At 50.0% G+C, this 27,649-nt stretch overlaps 1 protein-coding gene across 1 annotated transcript in view; it reads right to left on the reverse strand.

Annotated features, from left to right (window-relative positions):
- Window positions 1-27,422, reverse strand: part of LOC137347480 (sodium-dependent phosphate transport protein 2C-like) — a 180,049-nt gene extending 152,627 nt beyond the window's left edge. Inside the window, exons 1-2 of the mRNA XM_068011926.1 lie at window positions 27,195-27,422; window positions 23,108-23,205 (exon numbers count right to left, since the gene is read on the reverse strand). Of these exons, the coding sequence (XP_067868027.1) occupies window positions 23,108-23,205; window positions 27,195-27,422 (326 nt within the window). The remainder of the gene's footprint in view (window positions 1-23,107; window positions 23,206-27,194) is intronic.
- Window positions 27,423-27,649: the final 227 nt, after the last annotated feature.

Consider the following 27,649-nt stretch of genomic DNA (forward strand, 5'->3'; position numbering starts at 1 on the left):
CTGATTCTGCCTGTAATGGACCCACATTTGTCTTAGTCAATCATTTCCTTTTTACGTACCTGTAGAAGCTTTTACAGTCCGTTTTTATGTGTTTTGTTAGTTTACTTTCATATTCTATTCTCCCTTTCTTTATATGTTTCTTGGTCCTCCTTTGCTGTATTCTAAAATCCCCCCAATCCTCAGGTTTACTACTATTTCTGGCAACTTTATCGGCCTTTTCTTTTAATCTTATACAATCCTTAACTTCCTTTGTTATCCACGGTTGACTGCCTTTTCTTTTGGAGTTTTTGTGCCTTGAAGGAATGTATAGTTGCTGTAAACTATGTAATAATTCTTTAAAGACTATCCATTGCCTATGTACTGTCATACCTTTTAATGTATTTTCCCAATCCACCTCAGCCAATTTGCCCCTCATACCTTCATAATTTCCTTTGTTCAAATTTAACATCCTGGCTTCAGATTTAACTACCTCACTTACAAAGATAATGTAAAATTCTATCATATTATGTTCACTCATCCCTAAAAGTTCTTTTACAACAAGATTATTAAATAGCCCTTTCTCATTACATAATATTAGATCTAAAATAGCTTGTTCTGTTGTCAGTTCCTCAGCATATTGGTCTAGAAAACCATCCCAAACACATTCCAGTAACTTTTCCTCCACAGCATTAGCGCTCATTAGGTTTACCCAGTCTATATGCAGATTGAAATCACCCATGATTACTGTATTACCCATGCTACATGCTTCTCTAATGTCCTGATTAATACCGTGCCCCACATTACCCCTACTGTTTGGTGGCCTATAAACAACTCCTGTTTGCTGCCCCTTGCTGTTTCTTAGCTCCACCCAAACAGATTCCACATTTTGTTCTTCTGATCTGAGATCCTCCCTTACTAATGTACCGATCCCAGCCCTTATTATGAGCGCAACACCACCTCCTTTTCCTTTTTGCCTGTCCCTCCTAAATGTTGAATATCCTTGAAATATGAACTATTAAACCCACAAAAATAAAAACCATCCAACATTCCCACACACGAACTGTCCAACCCACACACACACTAAAAGTCCAACACTCCCACAGACTAAGGGCGGAATTTTATGCTCGTTGGGTTGATCATGGGGAGAGCATATAAATGGGTGAGATGGTGGCGGCGGTGGGGGGTGTGGGAGGAGACCCCGCCACCTTCCCGCCTCCACCCAAATTAAATCTGGGACGGGATGGCCTGTGAATGGCCTTGCCCCCTGCTGCCAATTGAGGACCTTAATTGGGCAATTCATACCCAATTAAGGGTGCAATCTTGCTGTCACTGAAATTAGCCCAATGGTGGGCGGGCCTGTCGCCTCATGGGGAACACACCATTCAAACCTGTGCAGGTTGCTTGGCGATGCTATGGGGAGTGGGCGTAGGGGAGCAGCGGCATGCTCTTTTAAAGGCACTTGGTCCCTGAACGAGGAACATGGCATCAAGAAGGGGAGGCAGTTGGGGGAGCGGTATTATCAATGGATTAGTAACCCAGAGACCCAGGGTATTGCTCTGGGGACATGGGTTGGAGTCCTACCATGGCAGAAGGTGGAATTTGAATTCAATTAATAAATCTGGAATTAAAAGCTAGTCTAATGATGGCCATGAAACTATTGTTGATTGTTGTAAAACCCATCTGGTTCACTAATGTCCTTACCTGGCTGGGCCTGGCCTACATGTGACTCCAGACCCATAGCAATGTTGTTAACTCTTAAATGTCCTCTGAAATGGCCTAGCAATCCACTCAGTTGTATCTAACTGCTATGAAGTCAATAAGAAATTAAACTGGATGGACCACACGGCATCGACCTAGGCACCGGAAACGACAAAGGGAAACCCAGCCCTGTCAACCCTACAACGTCCTCCTTACAAACATCTGGTGGCTTGTCAAGCAGCAGCCTGACATAGTCATACTCACTGAATCATACCTTACAGACAATGTGCCAGACACTGCAATCACCATCCCGGGTCCTCAACATTGACTCCAGACCCCATGAACTCTCATGAATCAGGTCAAACATGGGCAAGGAAACCTCCTGCTTATTACCACCTACCGCTCTCCCTCAGCTGATGAGTCAGTACTCCTCCATGTTGAACAGCACTTGGAGGAAGCACTGAGGAGGGCAAGGGCACAGAATGTACTCTGGGTGGGGGATTTCAATGTCCATCACCAAGAGTGACTCGGTGTCACCACTACTGACCGAGCTGGCAGAGTCCTAAAGGACATAGCTGCTAGACTGGGTCTGCGGCAGGTAGTGAGGGACCCAACAAGAGGGAAAAACATACTTGACCTCGTCCTCACCAATCTGCCTGCTACAGATGCATCTGTCCATGACAGTATCGGTAGGAGTGACTACTGCACAGTCCTTGTGGAGAGAAAGTCTCATTTTCACATTGAGGATACCCTCCATCGTGTTGTGTGGCACTACCACCGTGCTAAATGGGATAGATTTCAAACAGATCTAGCAATTCAAAACTGGGCATCCATGAGGCACTGTGGGCCATCAGTAGCAGCAGAATAGTACTTAATCTGTAACCTCATGGCCCGGCATATCCCCCACTCTACCATTACTATCAAGCTGGGGTACCAATCCTGGTTCAATGAAGAGTGCAGGAGGGCATGCCAGGAGCAGCACCAGGCATACCTCATAATGAGGTGTCAACCTGGTGAACCGACAACACAGGACTACCTGCGTGCTAAACTGCGTATGCAGCATGTGATAGACAGAGCTAAGTGATCCCATAACCAACGGTTCAGATCTAAGCTCTGCAGTCCTGCCACCTCCAGCCATGAATGGTGGTGGACAATTAAACAACTAACTGGAGGAGGTGGCTCCACAAATATTCCCACCCTCAATGATGGGGGAGCCCAGCACATCAGTGCAAAAGATAAGGCTGAAGCATTTACATCCATCTTCAGCCAGAAGTGGTGAATTGATGGTGAGCCTCCTCCTGAAGTCCCCAGCATCACAGATGCCAGACTTCAGCCAATTCGATTCACTCCGCGTGATATCCAGAAACGACTGAAGGCACTGGATACTGCAAAGGCTATGACAACATTCTGGCAATAGTTCTGAAGACCTGTGCTCCAGAACTTGTCGTGACCCTAGCCTAGCTGTTCCAGTACAGCTACAACACTGGCATTTACCTGGCAATGTGGAAAATTGTCCACAAAAAGCAGGACAAATCCAACCCAGATCAGTATGCTGTCAATCATCAGTAAAGTGATGGAAGGTGTTATCGACAGTGCCATCAAACGGCACTTGCTCAGTAATAACCTGCTCACTGATGCTCAGTTTGGGGGCCACTCAGCTCCTGATCTCATTACAGCCTTGGTTCAAACATGGACAAAAGAGCTGAATTCAAGAGATGAGGTGAGTGTGACTGCTCTTGACATCAAAGCAGCATTTGACCGAGTATGGCATCAAGGAGCCCTAGCGCAAAGGAAGATGGTTGTGGTTGTTGGAGATCAATCATCTCAGCTCCAGGACATCACTGCAGGAGTTCCTCAGGATAGTGTCATAGAATCATAGAGTTATACAGCACAGAGAACAGGCCCTTCGACCCATCGTGTCTGTGCCGGCCATCAAGCAGCTATCTATTCGAATCCTATTTTCCAGCACTTGGCCCATAGCCTTGTATGTTATGGCATTTCAAGTGCTCATCTAAATACTTCTTAAATGTTGTGAGTGTTCCTGCTTCTACCACCCCTTCAGGTAGTGTGTTCCAGATTCCAACCACCCTCTGGGTGAAAAAGAAATTTCCTCAAATCCCCTCTAAACCTCCTGCCCCTTACCTTAAATCTATGCCCCCTGGTTATTGATCCCTCCGCTAAGGGAAAAAGTTTTTTCCTAACTATCCTATCTATGCCCCTCATAATTTTGTACCCCTCAATCAGGTCCCCCCTCAGCCTTCTCTGCTCTAAGGAAAACAACCCTAGCCTATCCAGTCTCTCCTGATAGCTGAAATGCTCCAGCCCAAGCAACATCCTGGTGAATCTCCTCTGCACCCTCTCCAGTGCAATCACATCCTTCCAATAGTGCAGTGATCAGAACTGTACACAGTACTCCAGCTGTGGCCAAACTAGCATTTCATACAGCTCCATCATAACCTCCCTGCACTTATATTCTATGCCTCAGCTTCATCAATGACCTTCCTTCAATCATGGAGTCCAAAGTCGGGATGTTGGCTGATGATTGCACAATGTTCAGCACCATTTGTGACTCCTCAGATACTGAAGCAGTCCGTGTAGAAACGCAACAAGACACGGACAATATTCAGGCTTGGGCTGATAAGTGGTAAGTAACATTCGCGCCACACAAGTGCCAGGCAATGACCATCTCCAACAAGAGAGAATCTAATTATCTCCCCTTGACAGTCAATGGCATTATGATCACTGAATCCTCCACTATCAACATCCTGGGGGTTACCATTGACCAGAAACTGAACTGGAGTAGCCATATAAATGCCGTGGCTTTAAGAACAGGTGGGAGGCTATGACTTCTGCCGTGAGTAACTCACCTCCTGATTCCCCAAAGCCTGTCCACCATCTACAAGGCACAAGTCAGGAGTGTGATGGAATACTCTCCACTTGCCTGGATGGGTGCAGCTCCAACAACACTCAAGAAGCTCAACACCATCCAGGACAAAGCAGCCCACTTGATTGGCACCCCATTCACTAACATGCACTCCCACCACCACTGTTGCACAGTGGCAGCAGTGTGTTCCATCTAGATGCACTTCAGCAATGCACCAAGGCTCCTTAGACAACACTTGCCAAACCTGTGACTTCTCCCACCTAGAAGGACAAGGGCAGCAAATGCATGGGAACACCAACACCTACAAGCTTACCTCCAAGCCACACATCCTGACTGGGAATTATATCGCCGTTCCTTCACTGTCACTGGGTCAAAATCCCGGAACTTCCTTCCTAACAGCACTGTGGATGTAGCTACCTCACATGGACTGCCACGATTCAAGAAGGCAGCTCACCACCACCTTCTCGAGGGCAATTAGGGATGGGCAATAAATGCTGGCCAAGCCAGCGACGACCACATCCCATCAACCAATAAAAAACAGGGGGTCCCTCTCAGAGCAAACCCCAACTGCACTTGGTGCTGACCCTCGGCTGACCCTCTGCAGACCCCACCACCACTCCCCACCCCCCCCACCCCCCCCGACTCCCACCCCGCGAATCCCCTACCTCCGTTATTTATCTGTGACTTGGGTCCCTCACCGCTGGTGAGTCCAGTGCTGGCAGCAGCCACCATCTCCATGGTGGTGCTGCCCAGTTACAGAGCGACTGGCCTCTCACTGGCGTTTTGACCGTGGACAAGACACACTTCACCAAGGCAAAATGCCAGCCTAACTGTCCACCTCAGCTGCACAATTTTGGTCCAACTCTCCTGCGCACCAACTGTCCAACTCTCCCGCGCACCAACTGTCCAACTCTCCCGCGCACTAACTGTCCCACTCTCCCACACATTAACTGTCCAACTCTCCAGCGAACTAAATGTCCCACTCTCCCACACATTAACTGTCCAACTCTCCAGCGAACTAACTGTCCCACTCTCCCACACATTAACTGTCCAACTCTCCAGCGAACTAAATGTCCCACTCTCCCACACATTAACTGTCCAACTCTCCAGCGAACTAAATGTCCCACTCTCCCACACATTAACTGTCCAACTCTCCTGCGCACCAACTGTCCAACTCTCCCGTGCACCAACTGTCCAACTCTCCCACACAGAAACTGTCCATCTCTCCCGCGCACTAACTGTCCAACTGTCCCACACATTAACTGTCCAACTCTCCAGCACACTAACTGTCCAACTCTCCCGTGAGCTAACTGTCCAACTCTCCAGCGAACTAAATGTCCCACTCTCCCACACATTAACTGTCCAACTCTCCAGCGAACTAAATGTCCCACTCTCCCACACATTAACTGTCCAACTCTCCCGTGAGCTAACTGTCCAACTCTCCAGCGAACTAAATGTCCCACTCTCCCACACATTAACTGTCCAACTCTCCAGCGAACTAAATGTCCCACTCTCCCACACATTAACTGTCCAACTCTCCAGCGAACTAAATGTCCCACTCTCCCACACATTAACTGTCCAACTCTCCCGTGCACCAACTGTCCAACTCTCCCGCGAACTAAATGTCCCACTCTCCCACACATTAACTGTCCAACTCTCCCGCGAACTAACTGTCCAACTCTCCCGCGAACTAAATGTCCCACTCTCCCACACATTAACTGTCCAACTCTCCCGCGAACTAACTGTCCAACTCTCCCGCGAACTAAATGTCCCACTCTCCCACACATTAACTGTCCAACTCTCCCGCGAACTAACTGTCCAACTCTCCCGCGAACTAAATGTCCCACTCTCCCACACATTAACTGTCCAACTCTCCAGCGAACTAAATGTCCCACTCTCCCACACATTAACTGTCCAACTCTCCCGCGAACTAACTGTCCAACTCTCCCGCGATCTAACTGTCCAACTCTCCCACACATTAACTGTCCAACTCTCCCGCGATCTAACTGTCCAACTCTCCCACACATTAACTGTCCAACTCTCCCGCGATCTAACTGTCCAACTCTCCAGCACACTAACTGTCCAACTCTCCCGCGATCTAACTGTCCAACTCTCCCACACATTAACTGTCCAACTCTCCCGCGATCTAACTGTCCAACTCTCCCGCGAACTAACTGTCCAACTCTCCCGCGATCTAACTGTCCAACTCTCCCACACATTAACTGTCCAACTCTCCCGCGATCTAACTGTCCAACTCTCCCGCGCGCTAACTGTCCAACTCTCCCGCGCGCTAACTGTCCAACTCTCCCGCGAACTAACTGTCCAACTCTCCCGCGAACTATTTGTCCAACTCTCCTGCGATCTAAATGTCCAACTCTCCCGCGCGCTAACTGTCCAACTCTCCCGCGAACTAACTGTCCAACTTTCCCGCGAACTAACTGTCCAACTCTCCCGCACATTAACTGTCCAACTCTCCCGTGAGCTAACTGTCCAACTCTCCCGCACACTAACTGTCCAACTCTCCCGCGCGCTAACTGTCCAACTCTCCCGCGCACTAACTGTCCAACTCTCCCGCGCGCTAACTGTCCAAATCTCCCGCGAACTAACTGTCCAACTCTCCCGCGAACTATTTGTCCAACTCTCCTGCGATCTAAATGTCCAACTCTCCCGCGCGCTAACTGTCCAACTCTCCCGCGAACTAACTGTCCAACTCTCCCGCGAACTAACTGTCCAACTCTCCCGCACATTAACTGTCCAACTCTCCCGTGAGCTAACTGTCCAACTCTCCCGCACACTAACTGTCCAACTCTCCCGCGCGCTAACTGTCCAACTCTCCCGCACACTAACTGTCCAACTCTCCCGCGCACTAACCGTCCAACTCTCCCGCGAACTAACTGTCCAACTCTCCCGCGCACTAACTGTCCAACTCTCCCGCACACTAACTGTCCAACTCTCCCACACACTAACTGTCCAACCCTCCCGCGCACTAACTGTCCAACTCTCCCGCGCACTAACTGTCCAACTCTCCCGCACACTAACTGTCCAACTCTCCCGCACACTAACTGTCCAACTCTCCCGCACACTAACTGTCCAACTCTCCCGCACACTAACTGTCCAACTCTCCCGCGATCTAACTGTCCAAATCTCCCGTACCCTAACTGTCCAACTCTCCCGCGCGCTAACTGTCCAACTCTCCCGCGAACTAACTGTCCAACTCTCCCACACACTAACTGTCCAACTCTCCCGCACACTAACTGTCCAACTCTCCCGCACACTAACTGTCCAACTCTCCCGCACACTAACTGTCCAACTCTCCCGCGAACTAACTGTCCAACTCTCCCACACACTAACTGTCCAACTCTCCCGCACACTAACTGTCCAACTCTCCCGCACACTAACTGTCCAACTCTCCCACACACTAACTGTCCAACTCTCCCGCACACTAACTGTCCAACTCTCCCGCACACTAACTGTCCAACTCTCCCGCACACTAACTGTCCAACTCTCCCGCACACTAACTGTCCAACTCTCCCGCACACTAACTGTCCAACTCTCCCGCACACTAACTGTCCAACTCTCCCGCGCACTAACTGTCCAACTCTCCCGCGCGCTAACTGTCCAACTCTCCCGCGCGCTAACTGTCCAACTCTCCCGCGAACTAACTGTCCAACTCTCCCGCGAACTATTTGTCCAACTCTCCTGCGATCTAAATGTCCAACTCTCCCGCGCGCTAACTGTCCAACTCTCCCGCGAACTAACTGTCCAACTCTCCCGCGAACTAACTGTCCAACTCTCCCGCGCACTAACTGTCCAACTCTCCCGCACACTAACTGTCCAACTCTCCCACACACTAACTGTCCAACCCTCCCGCGCACTAACTGTCCAACTCTCCCGCGCACTAACTGTCCAACTCTCCCGCACACTAACTGTCCAACTCTCCCGCACACTAACTGTCCAACTCTCCCGCACACTAACTGTCCAACTCTCCCGCGATCTAACTGTCCAAATCTCCCGTACCCTAACTGTCCAACTCTCCCGCGCGCTAACTGTCCAACTCTCCCGCGAACTAACTGTCCAACTCTCCCACACACTAACTGTCCAACTCTCCCGCACACTAACTGTCCAACTCTCCCGCACACTAACTGTCCAACTCTCCCGCACACTAACTGTCCAACTCTCCCGCGAACTAACTGTCCAACTCTCCCACACACTAACTGTCCAACTCTCCCGCACACTAACTGTCCAACTCTCCCGCACACTAACTGTCCAACTCTCCCACACACTAACTGTCCAACTCTCCCGCACACTAACTGTCCAACTCTCCCGCACACTAACTGTCCAACTCTCCCGCACACTAACTGTCCAACTCTCCCGCACACTAACTGTCCAACTCTCCCGCACACTAACTGTCCAACTCTCCCGCGATCTAACTGTCCAAATCTCCCGTACCCTAACTGTCCAACTCTCCCGCGCGCTAACTGTCCAACTCTCCCGCACACTAACTGTCCAACTCTCCCGCGATCTAACTGTCCAAATCTCCCGTACCCTAACTGTCCAACTCTCCCGCGCGCTAACTGTCCAACTCTCCCGCGCGCTAACTGTCCAACTCTCCCGCGCGCTAACTGTCCAACTCTCCCGCGCGCTAACTGTCCAACACTCCCACGATCTAACTGTCCAACTCTCCCACACATTAACTGTCCAACTCTCCCGCGAATTAACTGTCCAACTCTCCCGCGAACTAACTGTCCAACTCTCCCACGAACTAACTGTCCAACTCTCCCGCACATTAACTGTCCAAGTCTCCCACACATTAACTGTCCAACTCTCCCGCGAATTAACTGTCCAACTCTCCCGCACATTAACTGTCCAACTCTCCCGCGAACTAACTGTCCAACTCTCCCGCACATTAACTGTCCAACTCTCCAGCGAACTAACTGTCCAACTCTCCCGCGCGCTAAATGTCCAACTCTCCCGCGATCTAACTGTCCAACTCTCCCACACACTAACTGTCCAACTCGCCCGCGCGCTAACTGTCCAATTCTCCCGCGAACTAACTATCCAACTCTCCCGCGCGCCAACTGTCCAACTCACCCGCGAACTAACTGTCCAACTCTCCCGCAAACTAACTGTCCAACTCTCCCGCGATCTAACTGTCCAACTCTCCCGCGCGCTAACTGTCCAACTCTCCCGCGAACTAACTGTCCAACTCTCGCGCGAACTAACTGTCCAACTCTCCCGCACGCTAAATGTCCAACTCTCCCGTGAGCTAACTGTCCAACTCTCCCGCGAACTAACTGTCCAACTCTCCCGCACACTAACTGTCCAACTCTCCCGTGAGCTAACTGTCCAACTCTCGCGCGAACTAACTGTCCAACTCTCCCGCGCGCTAACTGTCCAACTTTCCCGCGCACTAACTGTCCAACTCTCCCGTGAGCTAACTGTCCAACTCTCCCGCGAACTAACTGTCCAACTCTCCCGCACACTAACTGTCCAACTCTCCCACACATTAACTGCCCAACACTCCCGCGCGCAAGCTGTCCAACTCTCCCGCGCGCTAACTGTCCAACTCTCCCGCGCGCTAACTGTCCAACTCTCCCGCGAACTAACTGTCCAACTCTCCCGCGAACTAACAGTCCAACTCTCCCGCGAACTAACTGTCCAACTCTCCCGCACATTAACTGTCCAACTCTCCCGTGAGCTAACTGTCCAACTCTCCCGCGAACTAACTGTCCAACTCTCCCGCACACTAACTGTCCAACTCTCCCGCACACTAACTGTCCAACTCTCCCACACATTAACTGTCCAACTCTCCCGCGCGCTAACTGTCCAACTCTCCCACGTGCTAACTGTCCAACTCTCCCGCAATCTAACTGTCCAACTCTCCCGCACATTAACTGTCCAACTCTCCCGCGAACTAACTGTCCAACTCTCCCGCACACTAACTGTCCAACTCTCCCACACATTAACTGTCCAACTCTCCCGCGCGCTAATTGTCCAACTCTCCCGCGCGCTAACTGTCCAACGCTCCCGCGATCTAACTGTCCAACTCTCCCGCACACTAACTGTCCAACTCTCCCACGCGCTAACTGTCCAACTCTCCCACGATCTAACTGTCCAACTCTCCCGTACACTAACTGTCCAACTCTCCCGCGCGCTAACTGTCCAACTCTCCCGCACACTAACTGTCCAACTCTCCCGTGCGCTAACTGTCCAACTCTCCCGCGATCTAACTGTCCAACTCTCCCGTACACTAACTGAAGAAGGGTCACTGACCCGAAACGTTAACTCTGCTTCTCTTTCCACAGATGCTGCCAGACCTGCTGAGTGAATCCAGCATTTCTTGTTTTTGTTTCTGCCACACACTAACTGTCCAACTCTCCCGCGAACTAACTGTCCAACTCTCCCGCACACTAACTGTCCAACTCTCCCACACATTAACTGTCCAACTCTCCCGCGCGCTAATTGTCCAACTCTCCCGCGATCTAACTGTCCAACTCTCCCGCACATTAACTGTCCAACTCTCCCGCGAACTAACTGTCCAACTCTCCCGCACATTCACTGTCCAACTCTCCCGTGAGCTAACTGTCCAACTCTCCCGTGAGCTAACTGTCCAACTCTCCCGCGAACTAACTGTCCAACTCTCCCGCACACTAACTGTCCAACTCTCCCACACATTAACTGTCCAACTCTCCCGCGCGCTAACTGTCCAACTCTCCTGCGCGCTAACTGTCCAACTCTCCCGCGAACTAACTGTCCAACTCTCCCGCGATCTAACTGTCCAACTCTTCCACACATTAACTGTCCAACTCTCCCGCGAACTAACTGTCCAACTCTCCCGCACATTAACTGTCCAACTCTCCCGTGAGCTAACTGTCCAACTCTCCCGTGAGCTAACTGTCCAACTCTCCCGCGAACTAACTGTCCAACTCTCCCGTGAGCTAACTGTCCAACTCTCCCGCGAACTAACTGTCCAACTCTCCCGTGAGCTAACTGTCCAACTCTCCCGTGAACTAACTGTCCAACTCTCCCGCGAACTAACTGTCCAATTCTCCCGTTAACTAACTGTCCGACTCTCCCTCGAGCTAACTGTCCAACTTTACTGCGCATTAACTGTCCAACTCTCCCACGCGCTAACTCTCCAACTCTCCCGCGCACTAACTGTCCAACTCTGTCCAACAAATGTGAGGTAATGCATTTTGGAAGGTCAATTGCAGGTGGGAAGTACACAGTAAATGGCAGAACCCTTAGGAGTATTGACAGGCAGAGAGATCTGGGTGTACAGGTCCATAGATCACTTGAAGTGGCAACACAGCTGGATAAGGTAGTCAAGAAGGCATACGGCATGCTTGCCTTCATCGGTCGGGGCATAGAGTATAAAAATTGGCAAGTCATGCTGCAGCTGTACAGAACTTTAGTTAGGCTACACTTAGAATATTGCGTGCAATTCTGTTCGCCACACTACCAGAAGGTACTGTCAAACTCTCCCACGCACTCAAACTGTCCAACCCTCCCGCACATTAACTGTCCAACTCTCCCACGCACTGTCAAACTCTCCCGCGCACTAACTATCCAAATCTCCCACACACTAACTGTCCAACTCTCCCGCACACTGTCCAACTCTCCCACGCACTAACTGTCCAACTCTCCCGCACACTGTCAAACTCTCCCACACACTAACTGTCCAACTCTCCCACACACTAACTGTCCAACTCTCCCGCGCACTGTCAAACTCTCCCACGCACTAACTATCCAAATGACCCACGCACTAACTGTCCAACTCTCCCACGCACTGTCAAACTCTCCCGCGCACTAACTATCCAAATCTCCCACACACTAACTGTCAAACTCTCCCGCGCACGAACTGTCCAATTCTGCCACACACTTACTGTCCAACTCTCCCTCGCGCTAAATGTCCAACTCTCCCGCGATCTAACTGTCCAACTCTCCCGCACACTAACTGTCCAACTCTCCCGCGAACTAACTGTCCAACTCTCCCGCACATTAACTGTCCAACTCTCCCGTGAACTAACTGTCCAACTCTCCCGTGAGCTAACTGTCCAACTCTCCCGCGAACTAACTGTCCAACTCTCCCGCACACTAACTGTCCAACTCTCCCGCACACTAACTGTCCAACTCTCCCACGCGCTAACTGTCCAACGCTCCCGCAAACTAACTGTCCAACTCTCCCGCACACTAACTGTCCAACTCTCCCATGCGCTAACTGTCCAACTCTCCCGCGCGCTAACTGTCCAACTCTCCCGCGATCTAACTGTCCAACTCTCCCGTACACTAACTGTCCAACTCTCCCGCGCGCTAACTGTCCAACTCTCCCGCACACTAACTGTCCAACTCTCCCGCGCGCTAACTGTCCAACTCTGCCACACACTAACTGTCCAACTCTCCCGCGAACTAACTGTCCAACTCTCCCGCACACTAACTGTCCAACTCTCCCACACATTAACTGTCCAACTCTCCCGCGCGCTAATTGTCCAACTCTGCCACACACTAACTGTCCAACTCTCCCGCGCGCTAACTGTCCAACTCTCCCGCGAACTAACTGTCCAACTCTCCCGCACATTCACTGTCCAACTCTCCCGTGAGCTAACTGTCTAACTCTCCCGTGAGCTAACTGTCCAACTCTCCCGCGAACTAACTGTCCAACTCTCCCGCACACTAACTGTCCAACTCTCCCACACATTAACTGTCCAACTCTCCCGCGCGCTAACTGTCCAACTCTCCCGTGCGCTAACTGTCCAACTATCCCGCGATCTAACTGTCCAACTCTCCTGCGCGCTAACTGTCCAACTCTCCCGCGCGCTAACTGTCCAACTCTCCCGCGCGCTAACTGTCCAACTCTCCCGTGCGCTAACTGTCCAACTATCCCGCGATCTAACTGTCCAACTCTCCTGCGCGCTAACTGTCCAACTCTCCCGCGATCTAACTGTCCAACTCTCCCGCACATTAACTGTCCAACTCTCCCGTGAGCTAACTGTCCAAGTCTCCCGTGAGCTAACTGTCCAACTCTCCCACACACTAACTGTCCAACTCTCCCGCCTGCTAACTGTCCAACTCTCCCGCGCGCTAACTGTCCAACTCTCCCACACACTAACTGTCCAACTCTCCCACACATTAACTGTCCAACTCTCCCGCGCGCTAACTGTCCAACTCTCCCACACACTAACTGTCCAACTCTCCCACACATTAACTGTCCAACTCTCCCGCGCACTAACTGTCCAACTCTCCCGCGCGCTAACTGTCCAACTCTCCCACACACTAACTGTCCAACTCTCCCACACATTAACTGTCCAACTCTCCCGCGCGCTAACTGTCCAACTCTCCCACACACTAACTGTCCAACTCTCCCACACATTAACTGTCCAACTCTCCCGCGCGCTAACTGTCCAACTCTCCCACACACTAACTGTCCAACTCTCCCACACATTAACTGTCCAACTCTCCCGCGCACTAACTGTCCAACTGTCCCGCCTGCTAACTGTCCAACTCTCTCACACATTAACTGTCCAACTCTCTCACACATTAACTGTCCAACTCTCCCACACACTAACTGTCCAACTGTCCCGCCTGCTAACTGTCCAACTCTCTCACACATTAACTGTCCAACTCTCCCACACATTAACTGTCCAGCTCTCCCGCGCACTAACTGTCCAACTCTCCCACACATTAACTGTCCAGCTCTCCCACACATTAACTGTCCAACTCTCCCGCACATTAACTGTCCAACTCTCCCGCGCGCTAACTGTCCAACTCTCCCACACATTAACTGTCCAGCTCTCCCACACATTAACTGTCCAACTCTCCCGCACATTAACTGTCCAACTCTCCCGCGCGCTAACTGTCCAACTCTCCCGCGCGCTAACTGTCCAACTCTCCCGTGCGCTAACTGTCCAACTATCCCGCGATCTAACTGTCCAACTCTCCTGCGCGCTAACTGTCCAACTCTCCCGCGATCTAACTGTCCAACTCTCCCGCACATTAACTGTCCAACTCTCCCGTGAGCTAACTGTCCAAGTCTCCCGTGAGCTAACTGTCCAACTCTCCCACACACTAACTGTCCAACTCTCCCGCCTGCTAACTGTCCAACTCTCCCGCGCGCTAACTGTCCAACTCTCCCACACACTAACTGTCCAACTCTCCCACACATTAACTGTCCAACTCTCCCGCGCGCTAACTGTCCAACTCTCCCACACACTAACTGTCCAACTCTCCCACACATTAACTGTCCAACTCTCCCGCGCACTAACTGTCCAACTCTCCCGCGCGCTAACTGTCCAACTCTCCCACACACTAACTGTCCAACTCTCCCACACATTAACTGTCCAACTCTCCCGCGCGCTAACTGTCCAACTCTCCCACACACTAACTGTCCAACTCTCCCACACATTAACTGTCCAACTCTCCCGCGCGCTAACTGTCCAACTCTCCCACACACTAACTGTCCAACTCTCCCACACATTAACTGTCCAACTCTCCCGCGCACTAACTGTCCAACTGTCCCGCCTGCTAACTGTCCAACTCTCTCACACATTAACTGTCCAACTCTCTCACACATTAACTGTCCAACTCTCCCACACACTAACTGTCCAACTGTCCCGCCTGCTAACTGTCCAACTCTCTCACACATTAACTGTCCAACTCTCCCACACATTAACTGTCCAGCTCTCCCACACATTAACTGTCCAACTCTCCCGCACATTAACTGTCCAACTCTCCCGCGCGCTAACTGTCCAACTCTCCCACACATTAACTGTCCAGCTCTCCCACACATTAACTGTCCAACTCTCCCGCACATTAACTGTCCAACTCTCCCGCGCGCTAACTGTCCAACTATCCCGCGATCTAACTGTCCAACTCTCCTGCGCGCTAACTGTCCAACTCTCCCGCGAACTAACTGTCCAACTCTCCCGCGATCTAACTGTCCAACTCTCCCGCACATTAACTGTCCAACTCTCCCGTGAGCTAACTGTCCAACTCTCCCGCGCGCTAACTGTCCAACTCTCCCACACACTAACTGTCCAACTCTCCCGCCTGCTAACTGTCCAACTCTCTCACACATTAACTGTCCAACTCTCCCGCGCACTAACTGTCCAACTGTCCCGCCTGCTAACTGTCCAACTCTCTCACACATTAACTGTCCAGCTCTCCCGCGCACTAACTGTCCAGCTCTCCCACACATTAACTGTCCAACTCTCCCGCACATTAACTGTCCAACTCTCCACCACATTAACTGTCCAGCTCTCCCACACATTAACTGTCCAGCTCTCCCACACATTAACTGTCCAACTCTCCCGCACATTAACTGTCCAACTCTCCCGCACATTAACTGTCCAACTCTCCACCACATTAACTGTCCAGCTCTCCCACACATTAACTGTCCAGCTCTCCCACACATTAACTGTCCAACTCTCCCACACACTAACTGTCCAACTCTCCCGCGCACGAACTGTCCAACTCTCCCACACACTAACTGTCCAACTCTCCCGCCTGCTAACTGTCCATCTCTCCCACGCACCAACTGTCCAACTCTCCCGCCTGCTAACTGTCCAACCCTCCCGCGCACTAACTGTCCAACTCTCCCGCACACTAACTGTCCAACTCTCCCACACACTAACTGTCCAACTCTGCCACATACTAACTGTCCAACGCTCCCGCGTCACTAACTGTCCAACTCTGCCACACACTAACTGTCCAACTCTCCCACACACTAAAATAAAAGCAAAATACTGCGGATGCTGGAAATCTGAAACAAAAACAAGAAATGCTGGAGTCACTCAGCAGGTCTGGCAGCATCTGTGGAAAGAGAAGCAGAGTTAACGTTTCGGGTCAGTGACCCTTCTTTGGAACTGACAAATATTAGAAAAGTCACAGATTATAAACAAGTGAGGTGGGGGTGGGGCAAGAGATAACAAAGGAGAAGGTGCAGATTGGACCAGGCCACATAGCTGACCAAAAGGTTACGGAGCAAAGGCAAACAATATGTTAATGGTGTGTTGAAAGACAGCATTAGTACAGATTAGGAGTAAATACACTGAATATTGAACAGCAGCAAGTGCAAACCTGAAGAAAAACAACCTGAAAAAAACAGTGGGTAAGCAAACTGAACAAACTAAGATGAAATGAAATAAATGCAAAAAAAATTGTAAAAAATGTAAAAAGGAATGTAAAAAAAAAGGAAGAAAAAATAACTAAAAATGAAAGTAAAATGGGGGCTGTCATGCTCTGAAATTATTGAACTCAATGTTCAGTCCGGCAGGCTGTAGTGTGCCTAATCGGTAGATGAGATGCTGTTCCTTGAGCTTGCGTTGATGTTCACTGGAACACTGCAGCAATCCCAGGACAGAGATGTGAGCATGAGAGCAGGGGGGAGTGTTGAAATGGCAAGCAACCGGAAGCTCAGGGTCCTGCTTGCGGACTGAGCGGAGATGTTCCGCAATGCGGTCACCCAGTCTGCGCTTGTTCTCCCCAATGTAGAGGAGACCACACTGTGAGCAGCGAATACAGTATACTACATTGAAAGAAGTACAAGTAAATCGCTGCTTCACCTGAAAGGAGCGTTTGGGGCCTGGGATAGTGAGGAGAGAGGAGGTAAATGGGCAGGTATTACACCTCCTGCGATTGCAGGGGAAGGTGCCCTGGGACGGGGACGTGGTGGTGGGGGTAATGGAGGAGTGGACCAGGGTGTCGCGGAGGGAACGATCCCTTCGGAATGCTGACAGGGGAAGGGAGGGGAAGATGCGACTGGTAGTGGCATCACGCTGGAGGTGGCGAAAATGGCGGAGGATGATCCTTTGGATATGGAGGCTGGTGGGATGAAAAGTGAGGACAAAGGGGAACCCTGTCACGGTTCTGGGAGGGAGGGGAAGGGGTGAGGGTAGAGGTGCGGGGAATGGGTCGGACACGGTTGAGGGCCCTGTCAACCACAGTGGGGGGAAATCCTCGGTTGAGGAAAAAGGAGGTCATATCAGAAGCACCGTCATGGAAGGTAGCATCATCAGAGCAGATGCGTCGGAGACGGAGAAACTGGGAGAATGGAATGGAGTCCTTACAGGAGGTAGGGTGTGAAGAAGTGTAGTCGAGGTAGCTGTGGGAGTCGGTGGGCTTATAATGGATATTGGTGGACAACCTATCCCCAGAGATGGAGACAGAGAAGTCGAGGAAGGGAAGGGAAGTGTCAGAGATGGATCATGTAAAGGTGAGAGAAGGGTGGAAATTGGAAGCAAAGTTGATAAAGTTTTCTTGTTCGGTGCGGGAGCAGGAAACGGCACCGATACAGTCATCAATGTACCGGAAAAAGAGTTGGGGGAGGGGGCCTGAGTAGGACTGGAACAAAGAATGCTCGACATATCCCACAAAAAGACAGGCATAACTAGGACCCATGCGGGTACCCACAGCGACACCTTTTACTTGAAGGAAGTGCATGGAGTTGAAGGAGAAGTTGTTCAATGTGAGAACAAGTTCAGCCAGGCGGAGGAGGGTGGCGGTGGATGGGGACTGGTTGGGCCTCCGTTCCACGAAGAAGCGGAGAGCCCTCAAACCATCCTGGTGGGGGATGGAGGTGTAGAGCGATTGGACGTCCATAGTGAAGAGGAGGCGGATGGGACCAGGAAACTGGAAATTGTCAAAATGACGTAGGGCGTCAGAAGAGTCACGGATGTAGGTGGGAAGAGACTGGACCAGCGGAGAAAAGATAGAGTCTAGATAAGAAGAAATAAGTTCAGTGGGGCAGGAGCAGGCTGACACAATGGGTCTGCCGGGACAGTCCCGTTTGTGGATTTTGGGAAGGAGGTAGAAGCGGGCTGTCCGGGGTTGTGGGACTATGAGGTTGGAAGCCGTAGAGGGAAGATCTCCAGAGGAGATGAGGTCAGTGACAGTCCTTTGGACGGTGGCTTGATGTTCGGTGGTGGGGTCATGGTCCAGAGGGAGGTAGGAAGAGGTGTCTGTGAGTTGGCGTTGAGCTTCTGCAAGGTAGAGGTCGGTACGCCATCCGACAACAGCACCACCCTTGTCTGCAGGTTTGATGACCATGTCGGGGTTAGACCTGAGAGAACGGAGTGCCTCAAGTTCAGAGGGGGACAGGTTAGAGTGAGTGAGGGGGGCAGAGAAATTGAGACGACCAATGTCTCGCCGACAGTTTTCAATGAAGAGATCAAGAGCGGGTAAGAGGCCAGGGGGAGGGGTCCAGGTAGAGGGAGAATGCTGGAGGCGGGTGAATGGGTCTGCTGGTCGGGGGGAGGACTCCTGGTCGAAGAAGTGAGCCCGGAGGCGGAGGCGACGGAAGAAGAGCTCAACGTCATGCCGAGCACAAAATTCATTGAGGTGGGGGCGTAAGGGGATAAAACTGAGACCTTTGCTGAGTACAGAACGCTCAGCATCAGAGAGGGGGAGGTCAGAGGGTATAGTGAATACACAGCAAGGGGTCAGATCAGAAGGGGTGGGGTCAGAGGGAAGTGAAGCGGAAGGAGGATCTGGAGGGGAATTAGTCCCCAAAAGCTGCTGGAGCTTGCGTTCCTTAACACCTGAAAGGAAGAAAAAAAGTTTTTTGTTAATGCGTCGGATGAGACGTAAGATGAGATAAAACTGCGGAGCAGAACAGCTTTGATATAAGGTGAGACGGTGCTGCTGGAGAGAGAGGTCCAGTGTGTGCATGTGGTGGCGCATAGCACTGAGTGTGGAACTCAGGATGCGGCGAGAGTAGCAGTCCGAGGAACGTTGGACACTAACTGTCCAACTCTGCCACACACTAACTGTCCAACTCTCCCGCACACTAACTGTCCAACTCTCCCACACACTAACTGTCCAACTCTCCCACACACTAACTGTCCAACTCTCCCACACACTATCTGTCCAACTCTCCCGCGCACTAACTGTCCAACTCTCCCACACACTAACTGTCCAACTCTCCCACACACTAACTGTCCAACTCTGCCACACACTAACTGTCCAACTCTCCCACACACTAACTGTCCAACTCTCCCACACACTAACTGTCCAACTCTCCCACGCACTAACTGTCCAACTCTCCCACACACTAACTGTCCAACTCTCCCACGCACTAACTGTCCAACTCTCCCGCGCACTAACTGTCCAACTCTCCCACACACTAACTGTCCAACTCTCCCACGCACTAACTGTCCAACTCTCCCGCGCACTAACTGTCCAACCCTCCCGCGCACTAACTGTCCAACTCTCCCACACACTAACTGTCCAACTCTCCCATACACTATCTGTCCAACTCTCCCGCGCACTAACTGTCCAACTCTCCCACACACTAACTGTCCAACTCTCCCACACACTAACTGTCCAACTCTCCCACACACTATCTGTCCAACTCTCCCGCACCCTAACTGTCCAACTCTCCCACACACTAACTGTCCAACTCTCCCACACACTATCTGTCCAACTCTCCCGCGCACTAACTGTCCAACTCTCCCACACACTAACTGTCCAACTCTCCCACACACTAACTGTCCAACTCTCCCACACACTAACTGTCCAACTCTCCCACACACTAACTGTCCAACTCTCCCACGCACTAACTGTCCAACTCTCCCGCGCACTAACTGTCCAACCCTCCCGCGCACTAACTGTCCAACTCTCCCACACACTAACTGTCCAACTCTCCCACGCACTAACTGTCCAACTCTCCCGCGCACTAACTGTCCAACTCTCCCACACACTAACTGTCCAACTCTCCCGCGCACTAACTGTCCAACTCTCCCACGCACTAACTGTCCAACTCTCCCGCGCACTAACTGTCCAACTCTCCCACACACTAACTGTCCAACTCTCCCGCGCACTAACTGTCCAACTCTCCCACACACTAACTGTCCAACTCTCCCGCCTGCTAACTGTCCAACTCTCCCGCACCCTAACTGTCCAACTCTCCCACACACTAACTGTCCAACTCTCCCACGCACTAACTGTCCAACTCTCCCGCACCCTAACTGTCCAACTCTCCCACACACTAACTGTCCAACTCTCCCGCGCACTAACTGTCCAACTCTCCCACACACTAACTGTCCAACTCTCCCGCCTGCTAACTGTCCAACTCTCCCGCACCCTAACTGTCCAACTCTCCCACACACTAACTGTCCAACTCTCCCGCCTGCTAACTGTCCAACTCTCCCGCACCCTAACTGTCCAACTCTCCCACACACTAACTGTCCAACTCTCCCACACACTATCTGTCCAACTCTCCCGCGCACTAACTGTCCAACTCTCCCACACACTAACTGTCCAACTCTCCCACACACTAACTGTCCAACTCTCCTGCGCACTACTGTCCAACTCTGCCACACACTAACTGTCCAACCCTCCCGCGCACTAACTGTCCAACTCTCCCGCGCACTAACTGTCCAACCCTCCCGCGCACTATCTGTCCAACTCTCCCGCCTGCTAACTGTCCAACTCTCCCGCGCACTAACTGTCCAACTCTCCCACACACTAACTGTCCAACTCTCCCGCCTGCTAACTGTCCAACTCTCCCGCGCACTAACTGTCCAACTCTGCCACACACTAACTGTCCAACTCTCCCACACACTAACTGTCCAACTCTCCCGCCTGCTAACTGTCCAACTCTCCCGCGCACTAACTGTCCAACTCTGCCACACACTAACTGTCCAACTCTCCCGCGCACTAACTGTCCAACTCTGCCACACACTAACTGTCCAACTCTCCCGCACACTAACTGTCCAACTCTGCCACACACTAACTGTCCAACTCTCCCGCGCACTAACTGTCCAACTCTCCCACACACTAACTGTCCAACTCTCCCGCCTGCTAACTGTCCAACTCTCCCGCGCACTAACTGTCCAACTCTGCCACACACTAACTGTCCAACTCTCCCGCACACTAACTGTCCAACTCTCCCGCGCACTAACTGTCCAACTCTCCACCACACTAACTGTCCAACTCTCCCGCGCACTAACTGTCCAACTCTCCCGCACACTAACTGTCCAACTCTCCCGCGCACTAACTGTCCAACTCTCCACCACACTAACTGTCCAACCCTCCCGCGCACTAACTGTCCAACTCTCCCGCCTGCTAACTGTCCAACTCTCCCACACATTAACTGTCCAACTCTCCCTCCTGCTAACTGTCCAACTCTCCCACACATTAACTGTCCAACTCTCCCGCCTGCTAACTGTCCAACTCTCCCACACATTAACTGTCCAACTCTCCCGCCTGCTAACTGTCCAACTCTTCCACACACTAACTGTCCAACTCTCCCGCCTGCTAACTGTCCAACTCTCCCACACATTAACTGTCCAACTCTCCCGCACGCTAACTGTCCAACTCTTCCACACACTAACTGTCCAACTCTCCCGCTTGCTAACTGTCCAACTCTTCCACACACTAACTGTCCAACGCTCCCGCCTGCTAACTGTCAAACTCTCCCACGCACTAACTGTCCAACTCTCCCGCGCACTAACTGTCCAACTCTCCCACACACTAATTGTCCAACTCTCCCGCACACTAACTGTCCAACTCTCCCACACACTAACTGTCCAACTCTCCCGCACACTAACTGTCCAACTCTCCCACACACTAATTGTCCAACTCTCCCGCACACTAACTGTCCAACTCTCCCACACACTAATTGTCCAACTCTCCCGCACACTAACTGTCCAACTCTCCCGCACACTAACTGTCTAACCCTCTTGCACACTAACTGTCCAACTCTCCCACGCACTAACTGTCCAACTCTCCCACGCACTAACCGTCCAACTCTCCCGCGCACTGTCTAACCCTCTTGCGCACTAACTGTCCAACTCTCTCACACCTACAACGAGGTCTCTGTCTCACGAACTGTCAAACTTTCCCTCTCTCACGCTTGCTAAGTATTGTATTTGCCAATACTCGATCACTCTAACTATCCAACTCTCCAAGACATGGTTGCCTTCTGGTTAAGTATCTACACTTGGGAAACACACCAGCACTTATTGTTATTTACTTTTGCCTAACTGTAGATTTGACACTCTTACACACACTATTAGCTTTCGTGGACTAACTCATTCCTTCACAGTGTGGATATACCTCTTTTTCAGAAATGTTAGATATTTGCTATAACAACACCCTTACTCACAGCATTGGCTTGAGATTATGCACTGACACAATGGAGTTCCAGTTCTATATACCTGAACCAAGGTAATGCATTGCTATTACCTCACTGTGGACAGTAGAGATGTGTGCTGTAAATTCTTCACAGGGCAGTCAATCTTTATACTGATTCTCACTGGTCAAAGTATTGAGCTAGCTGTGTACTTGGAAGCACTAATCAAACCATATCAGCTTCCCAATTAATATTTACCCAACTCTCCTGATAACTGGATAGAAAGGATATGATAAGGGTTTGATGTTTTGGTTGCTATCTGGTGGGTTATTGGGCTTTTAATTACTGAATTACTGCAGCTCCAATCTCAACAGAGTCATTCCTCGGGAAATTGCAGCAGGAGAGAATATTGGACTGATGCAACACCCAAACTAAATGGATTGCAAAACTGTCCCTTTAGTCATCCCCTTACTTACACTGCATGAAAAGATGTGGTGAAATATTTACATAATGAATTGTGTGGAGGGAACTGCTGCAAAGATCTGAAAGTAATCACAGACTCATCACTGACGTTCTGCATTAAAAGACAGCAGCAATCAACAAAGCACACAGAACACTGAGTTACATTACCAAGTCTGTTCAAGCTGCACCTTGAGCACTGTGTTCACATCAGATCATGGGTAATGGGAAATATCCAAGCTCTGGAACCAACTTCGGGCATTCAAAAGGCAGCTTGAAACTGATACTGGGGTTGTGTAATGCTGTCGGGCTTGTGTAATGTGGCTGGTTTTGGGTAAGAGGGGATTGGACTGTGTAATGAAACTGGGTTTGTTTAATGGGGGAACGGAATATATAATGGGGCAGGGACTTTGTGATGGGGGAACTGTGTGGCAGAGGACTGCATAATGGCACCACTGCTGTGTAAAGAGGATGGATTTTCTAATGGAACAGTGGCTATTGTTAATCTGTTAATTGTGTATCAATTGTTTAATTATATGCAGGTGGAGAGTGTTATTTGGGGTTTTACTTGAGCACTTATAAGGAGACATTTACTGAGACTGGAGGAGGGTTTGCGTGAGGAGCTACATGCTTATAATCCTTTTATTCTGTACAATAAATGTGAAACTGTGTAAAGATAGGCTCCGGCATCATCCTTCCAAAGAAAGCTTTCTGGAGTTTAACAGCTGTATAATAGGGAAATGGAGCGTATAACCTCGCAGGACCTGCGTAATGAGGGAATGGACTGAGTAATGGGATAATGTGCGGGGGTGCAGTGTAATGGGAAATGGACTGTTGAATGGGACATGTTGTGTGTGATGGGGAAATGGATTGTCTAATGGGACGTGTGCTATTTAATGGAGAAAGGTATAATGGGAAAAGGGCTGTGTAACATGATAATTGACTGTGTATTGGGACTGGTTCTGTGCAAGATAGCAATGGGCTGTATAACAGAGAACAGCAGTATGGACAGTTTAATTTGACGCAGCTATGAAACAGAAGAATTGGCGTGTAACAGAACAGGGTGTAGTGTTGTGCCGTGTTCTTAAGTCTTCATTAAATGATAATAACAGGCTTTATATTTGGATTGAATGTAAACACTATTTATTGCCTTACTTATCTACATTGCATGATCTCAGAGCTGGGTCTTTTCTCTCTTTGGTCTGTGTGTCTACTCTCTGTAAAGCCATGTGAGGAGTGTGTCTCTCAAACTGGTGTCTCCTCCTTATATATGTCTGATGATGTCATCAGTTACATCAGTGGCCTGGTCTCTTAAAGGTACAGTTTCTTAAAGGTGGAGTCACCTCTACACTGCACTACACAGGGGTTGTGTAATAGAGTCATAGCGTCATTTATGGCACAGAAGGAGGCCATCTGGCCCATCGAGTCCATGCCTACTCTTCACGGAGCTATGCAGTCAGTCCCAATCCCTGGTTCGATCCCCTGCAAGTCTATTTCTCTCAGGTGGTCATACAACTTCCTCTTGAAGCACAGTGGCGCAGTGGTTAGCACCGCAGCCTCACAGCTCCAGCGACCCGGGTTCAATTCTGGGTACTGCCTGCGTGGAGTTTGCAAGTTCTCCCTGTGACCGCGTGGGTTTTTGCCGGGTGCTCTGGTTTCCTCCCACCGCCAAAGACTTGCAGGCGATGGGTAAATTGGCCATTGTAAATTGCCCCTAGTGTAGGTAGGTGGTAGGGAATATGGGATTACTGTAGGGTTAGTATAAATGGGTGGTTGTTGGTCGGCACAGACTCGGTGGGCCGAAGGGCCTGTTTCAGTGCTGTATCTCTAAGAAAATTTTTTTTTTAAAGTCATTGATCATCTCCGCTGCCACCACCCTTGTGGGCAGTGAGTTCCAGGTCATTACCAACTGCTTTGTAAAAAAAGTGCCTCCTCATATTCCCCCTGCATCTTTCACCCAACACTTTCAATCTATGTCCCCTAATGGGGAATTAAATATTAATGACGCAAATGCTGTGGAATTCAGATTTGGAAAGTATAATGTGTTAGACATTTTGTCATGGGGCATGGAGGGCTGTAATGGGGTAGGGTTTGTGCAATAGCGATTGAACAGTGTAATAGAGCAAGGACTGGGTAAGAGGGAGAAAGAACTGTATGATGGCACTGTCTGCATATCAGGGAATGGACTATATAGTGAGCCAAAATCTGTGTAACAGGGTAATGGAGTGTGTAATGAGGCAATGACTGGAATGGGACTGGAGCTGTGTAATGGGAAAATGGACTATTTAATGAGACTGGTGTTTTGGACAATTAGTAAAGATCTGTGGAAGAAAGTAAAGGCCTTTGAAATGTCGATGCTAAGATATATGTATAAAATTCCTTATATAGACCATAAGACAAATGAAGAGGTGCTTGAAATTGCAAGAGCAAAAATAACTCTAAAAAGTGACACCTAGAAAAGAAAAGGTCAGTATATGCCCCTAATATCCTTTCACTTTTTGTGTCACAGTCCATTCTCCTGTTACACACACCCTGTCTCATTTGGCAGTCCATTCACCATTACAAAACACCTGCTACTACTGCTTGTAGCTACTCCTATCAGGAGATCTGTGTCATGGTATGTCACACTCATCGATCTTGTGCCATCCTCACACATCCACTGTTGCTTGTCTGCTACCGCTCTGTGACGTATTTTGGTCAGTATTTCGGCCATTTGATCAGAGCTCAAAATATCTCTTCCGGAGAGAAAAGTGGAGGGCAGTAGAAAAAGGGGTCGACCTAGGTATAGTTGGATGATGGATGTCACAGAGCGGTAGCAGCTGACTAACACAGGTCCAACTACCGCATCACATGTTAACTTGCATCACTTCCTGTGATGATGTGTACTAAACTATTTACATATTCAGTAATCAGTATTAAAGTAATTAAAGCAATATCACAACATCCCCTTTCCTTAAATAGAAAATTACATAAGATATAAGTTAGCTACATAGTGAAGTAGGATAAATGTGAACAGTATTTACACATGACTCCTCAGATACTGAAGCAGTCCGTGTAGAAATGCAGCAAGATCTGGACAATATCCAGGCTTGGGCTGATAAGTGGCAAGTAACATTCGTGCCACACAAGTGCCAGGCAATGACCATCTCCAACAAGAGAATCTAACCATCTCCCTTTGACATTCAATGACATTACGATTGCTGAATCCCCCACTACTAACATCCAAGGGGTTACCATTGACCAGAAATTGAACTGGATTAACCATATAAATACTGTGGCTACAAGAGCAGGTCAGAGGCGAGGAATCCTGCAGCAAGTAATTCACCTCCTGACTCCCCAAAGCATGTCCACCATCTACAAGGCACAAGTCAGGAGTGTGATGGAATACTTTCCACTTGCCTGGATGGATGCAGCTCCACCAACACTCAAGAAGCTCAACACCATCAAGGACAAAGCAGCCCGCTTGATAGGTACCGCATTCACGAGCATTCACTCCCTCCACCACCAACGCACAGTGGCAGCAGTGTGTACCATCTACAAGATGCACTGCAGCAACGCACCGAGGCTCCTTAGACAGCACCCTCCAAACCCGTGACCACTACCAACTAGAAGGACAAGGGCAGCAAATGCATGGGAACACCACCACCTGCAAGTTCCCTTCCAAATCGCACACCATCCTGACTTGGAACTATATCGTCGTTCCTTCACTGTCGCTGAGTTAAAATCCTGGAACTCCCTTCCTAACAGCACTGTGGGTGTACCTACCCCACATGGACTGCAGCGGTTCAGGAAGGCAGCTCACCACCACCTTCTCAGGGTCAATTAGGGATGGGCAATAAATGCTGGCCTGGCCAGTGATGCCCACATCCCATGAATGAATAAAAAAAAATGTGATGGAACATCATGAGAATGAAGTGGCCTTCTGTGTTGACTTGACTGGTGTTCTTGACACGCATCGCATATTCTCACTGCTTATTCTATGTTGTTATTGATCCCTGGCCAATAAACTGTCTCACGTGCAAATCGTCATGATCTTTCAGTGAGGATGTGACCTTGGTGTAGTTGGATAAGGATGTCTTGACAAAGCATTTTTGGTATCAATACTTGTCTGCCCTTGAAAATAACTCCACTTGATATCCGTAATTCGTCATGATATGGCATTGTGTCTGGCCATCCACTGATGATGAGCTGCCATAATGTCGTGAGGACAGAATCTCTGAAAGTCTCACTTTGGAGCTCTTCGCATTTATTCTGTCCAAATCGCATTAGGTCAATGTTGTGCACATCTTCTAGTTCCACATCTACTTCGTCCACTTGGACATCAAATGGCATATCCTATATCTTCTTGGGATTGGGTAGCCTGCTCAATGTGTCAGACGTAACAATGAGCTTTTCCAGGTTTATATTGGACTTTGCAATCATAACCCAATACTTTGATTAACAAACTCCGAGATTGCGCGTTAGTTAGTGGTTTTTGCCAAATCATTGTTAATGGCCTGTGATCAGTCTCGAGAACAAAGTGTTTGCCAAATAGGCACATATGGAATCTGGTAATACCG

Source organism: Heterodontus francisci, chromosome 32 (assembly GCF_036365525.1).
Source record: "Heterodontus francisci isolate sHetFra1 chromosome 32, sHetFra1.hap1, whole genome shotgun sequence".
Classification (NCBI taxonomy): Eukaryota; Metazoa; Chordata; class Chondrichthyes; order Heterodontiformes; family Heterodontidae; genus Heterodontus; species Heterodontus francisci.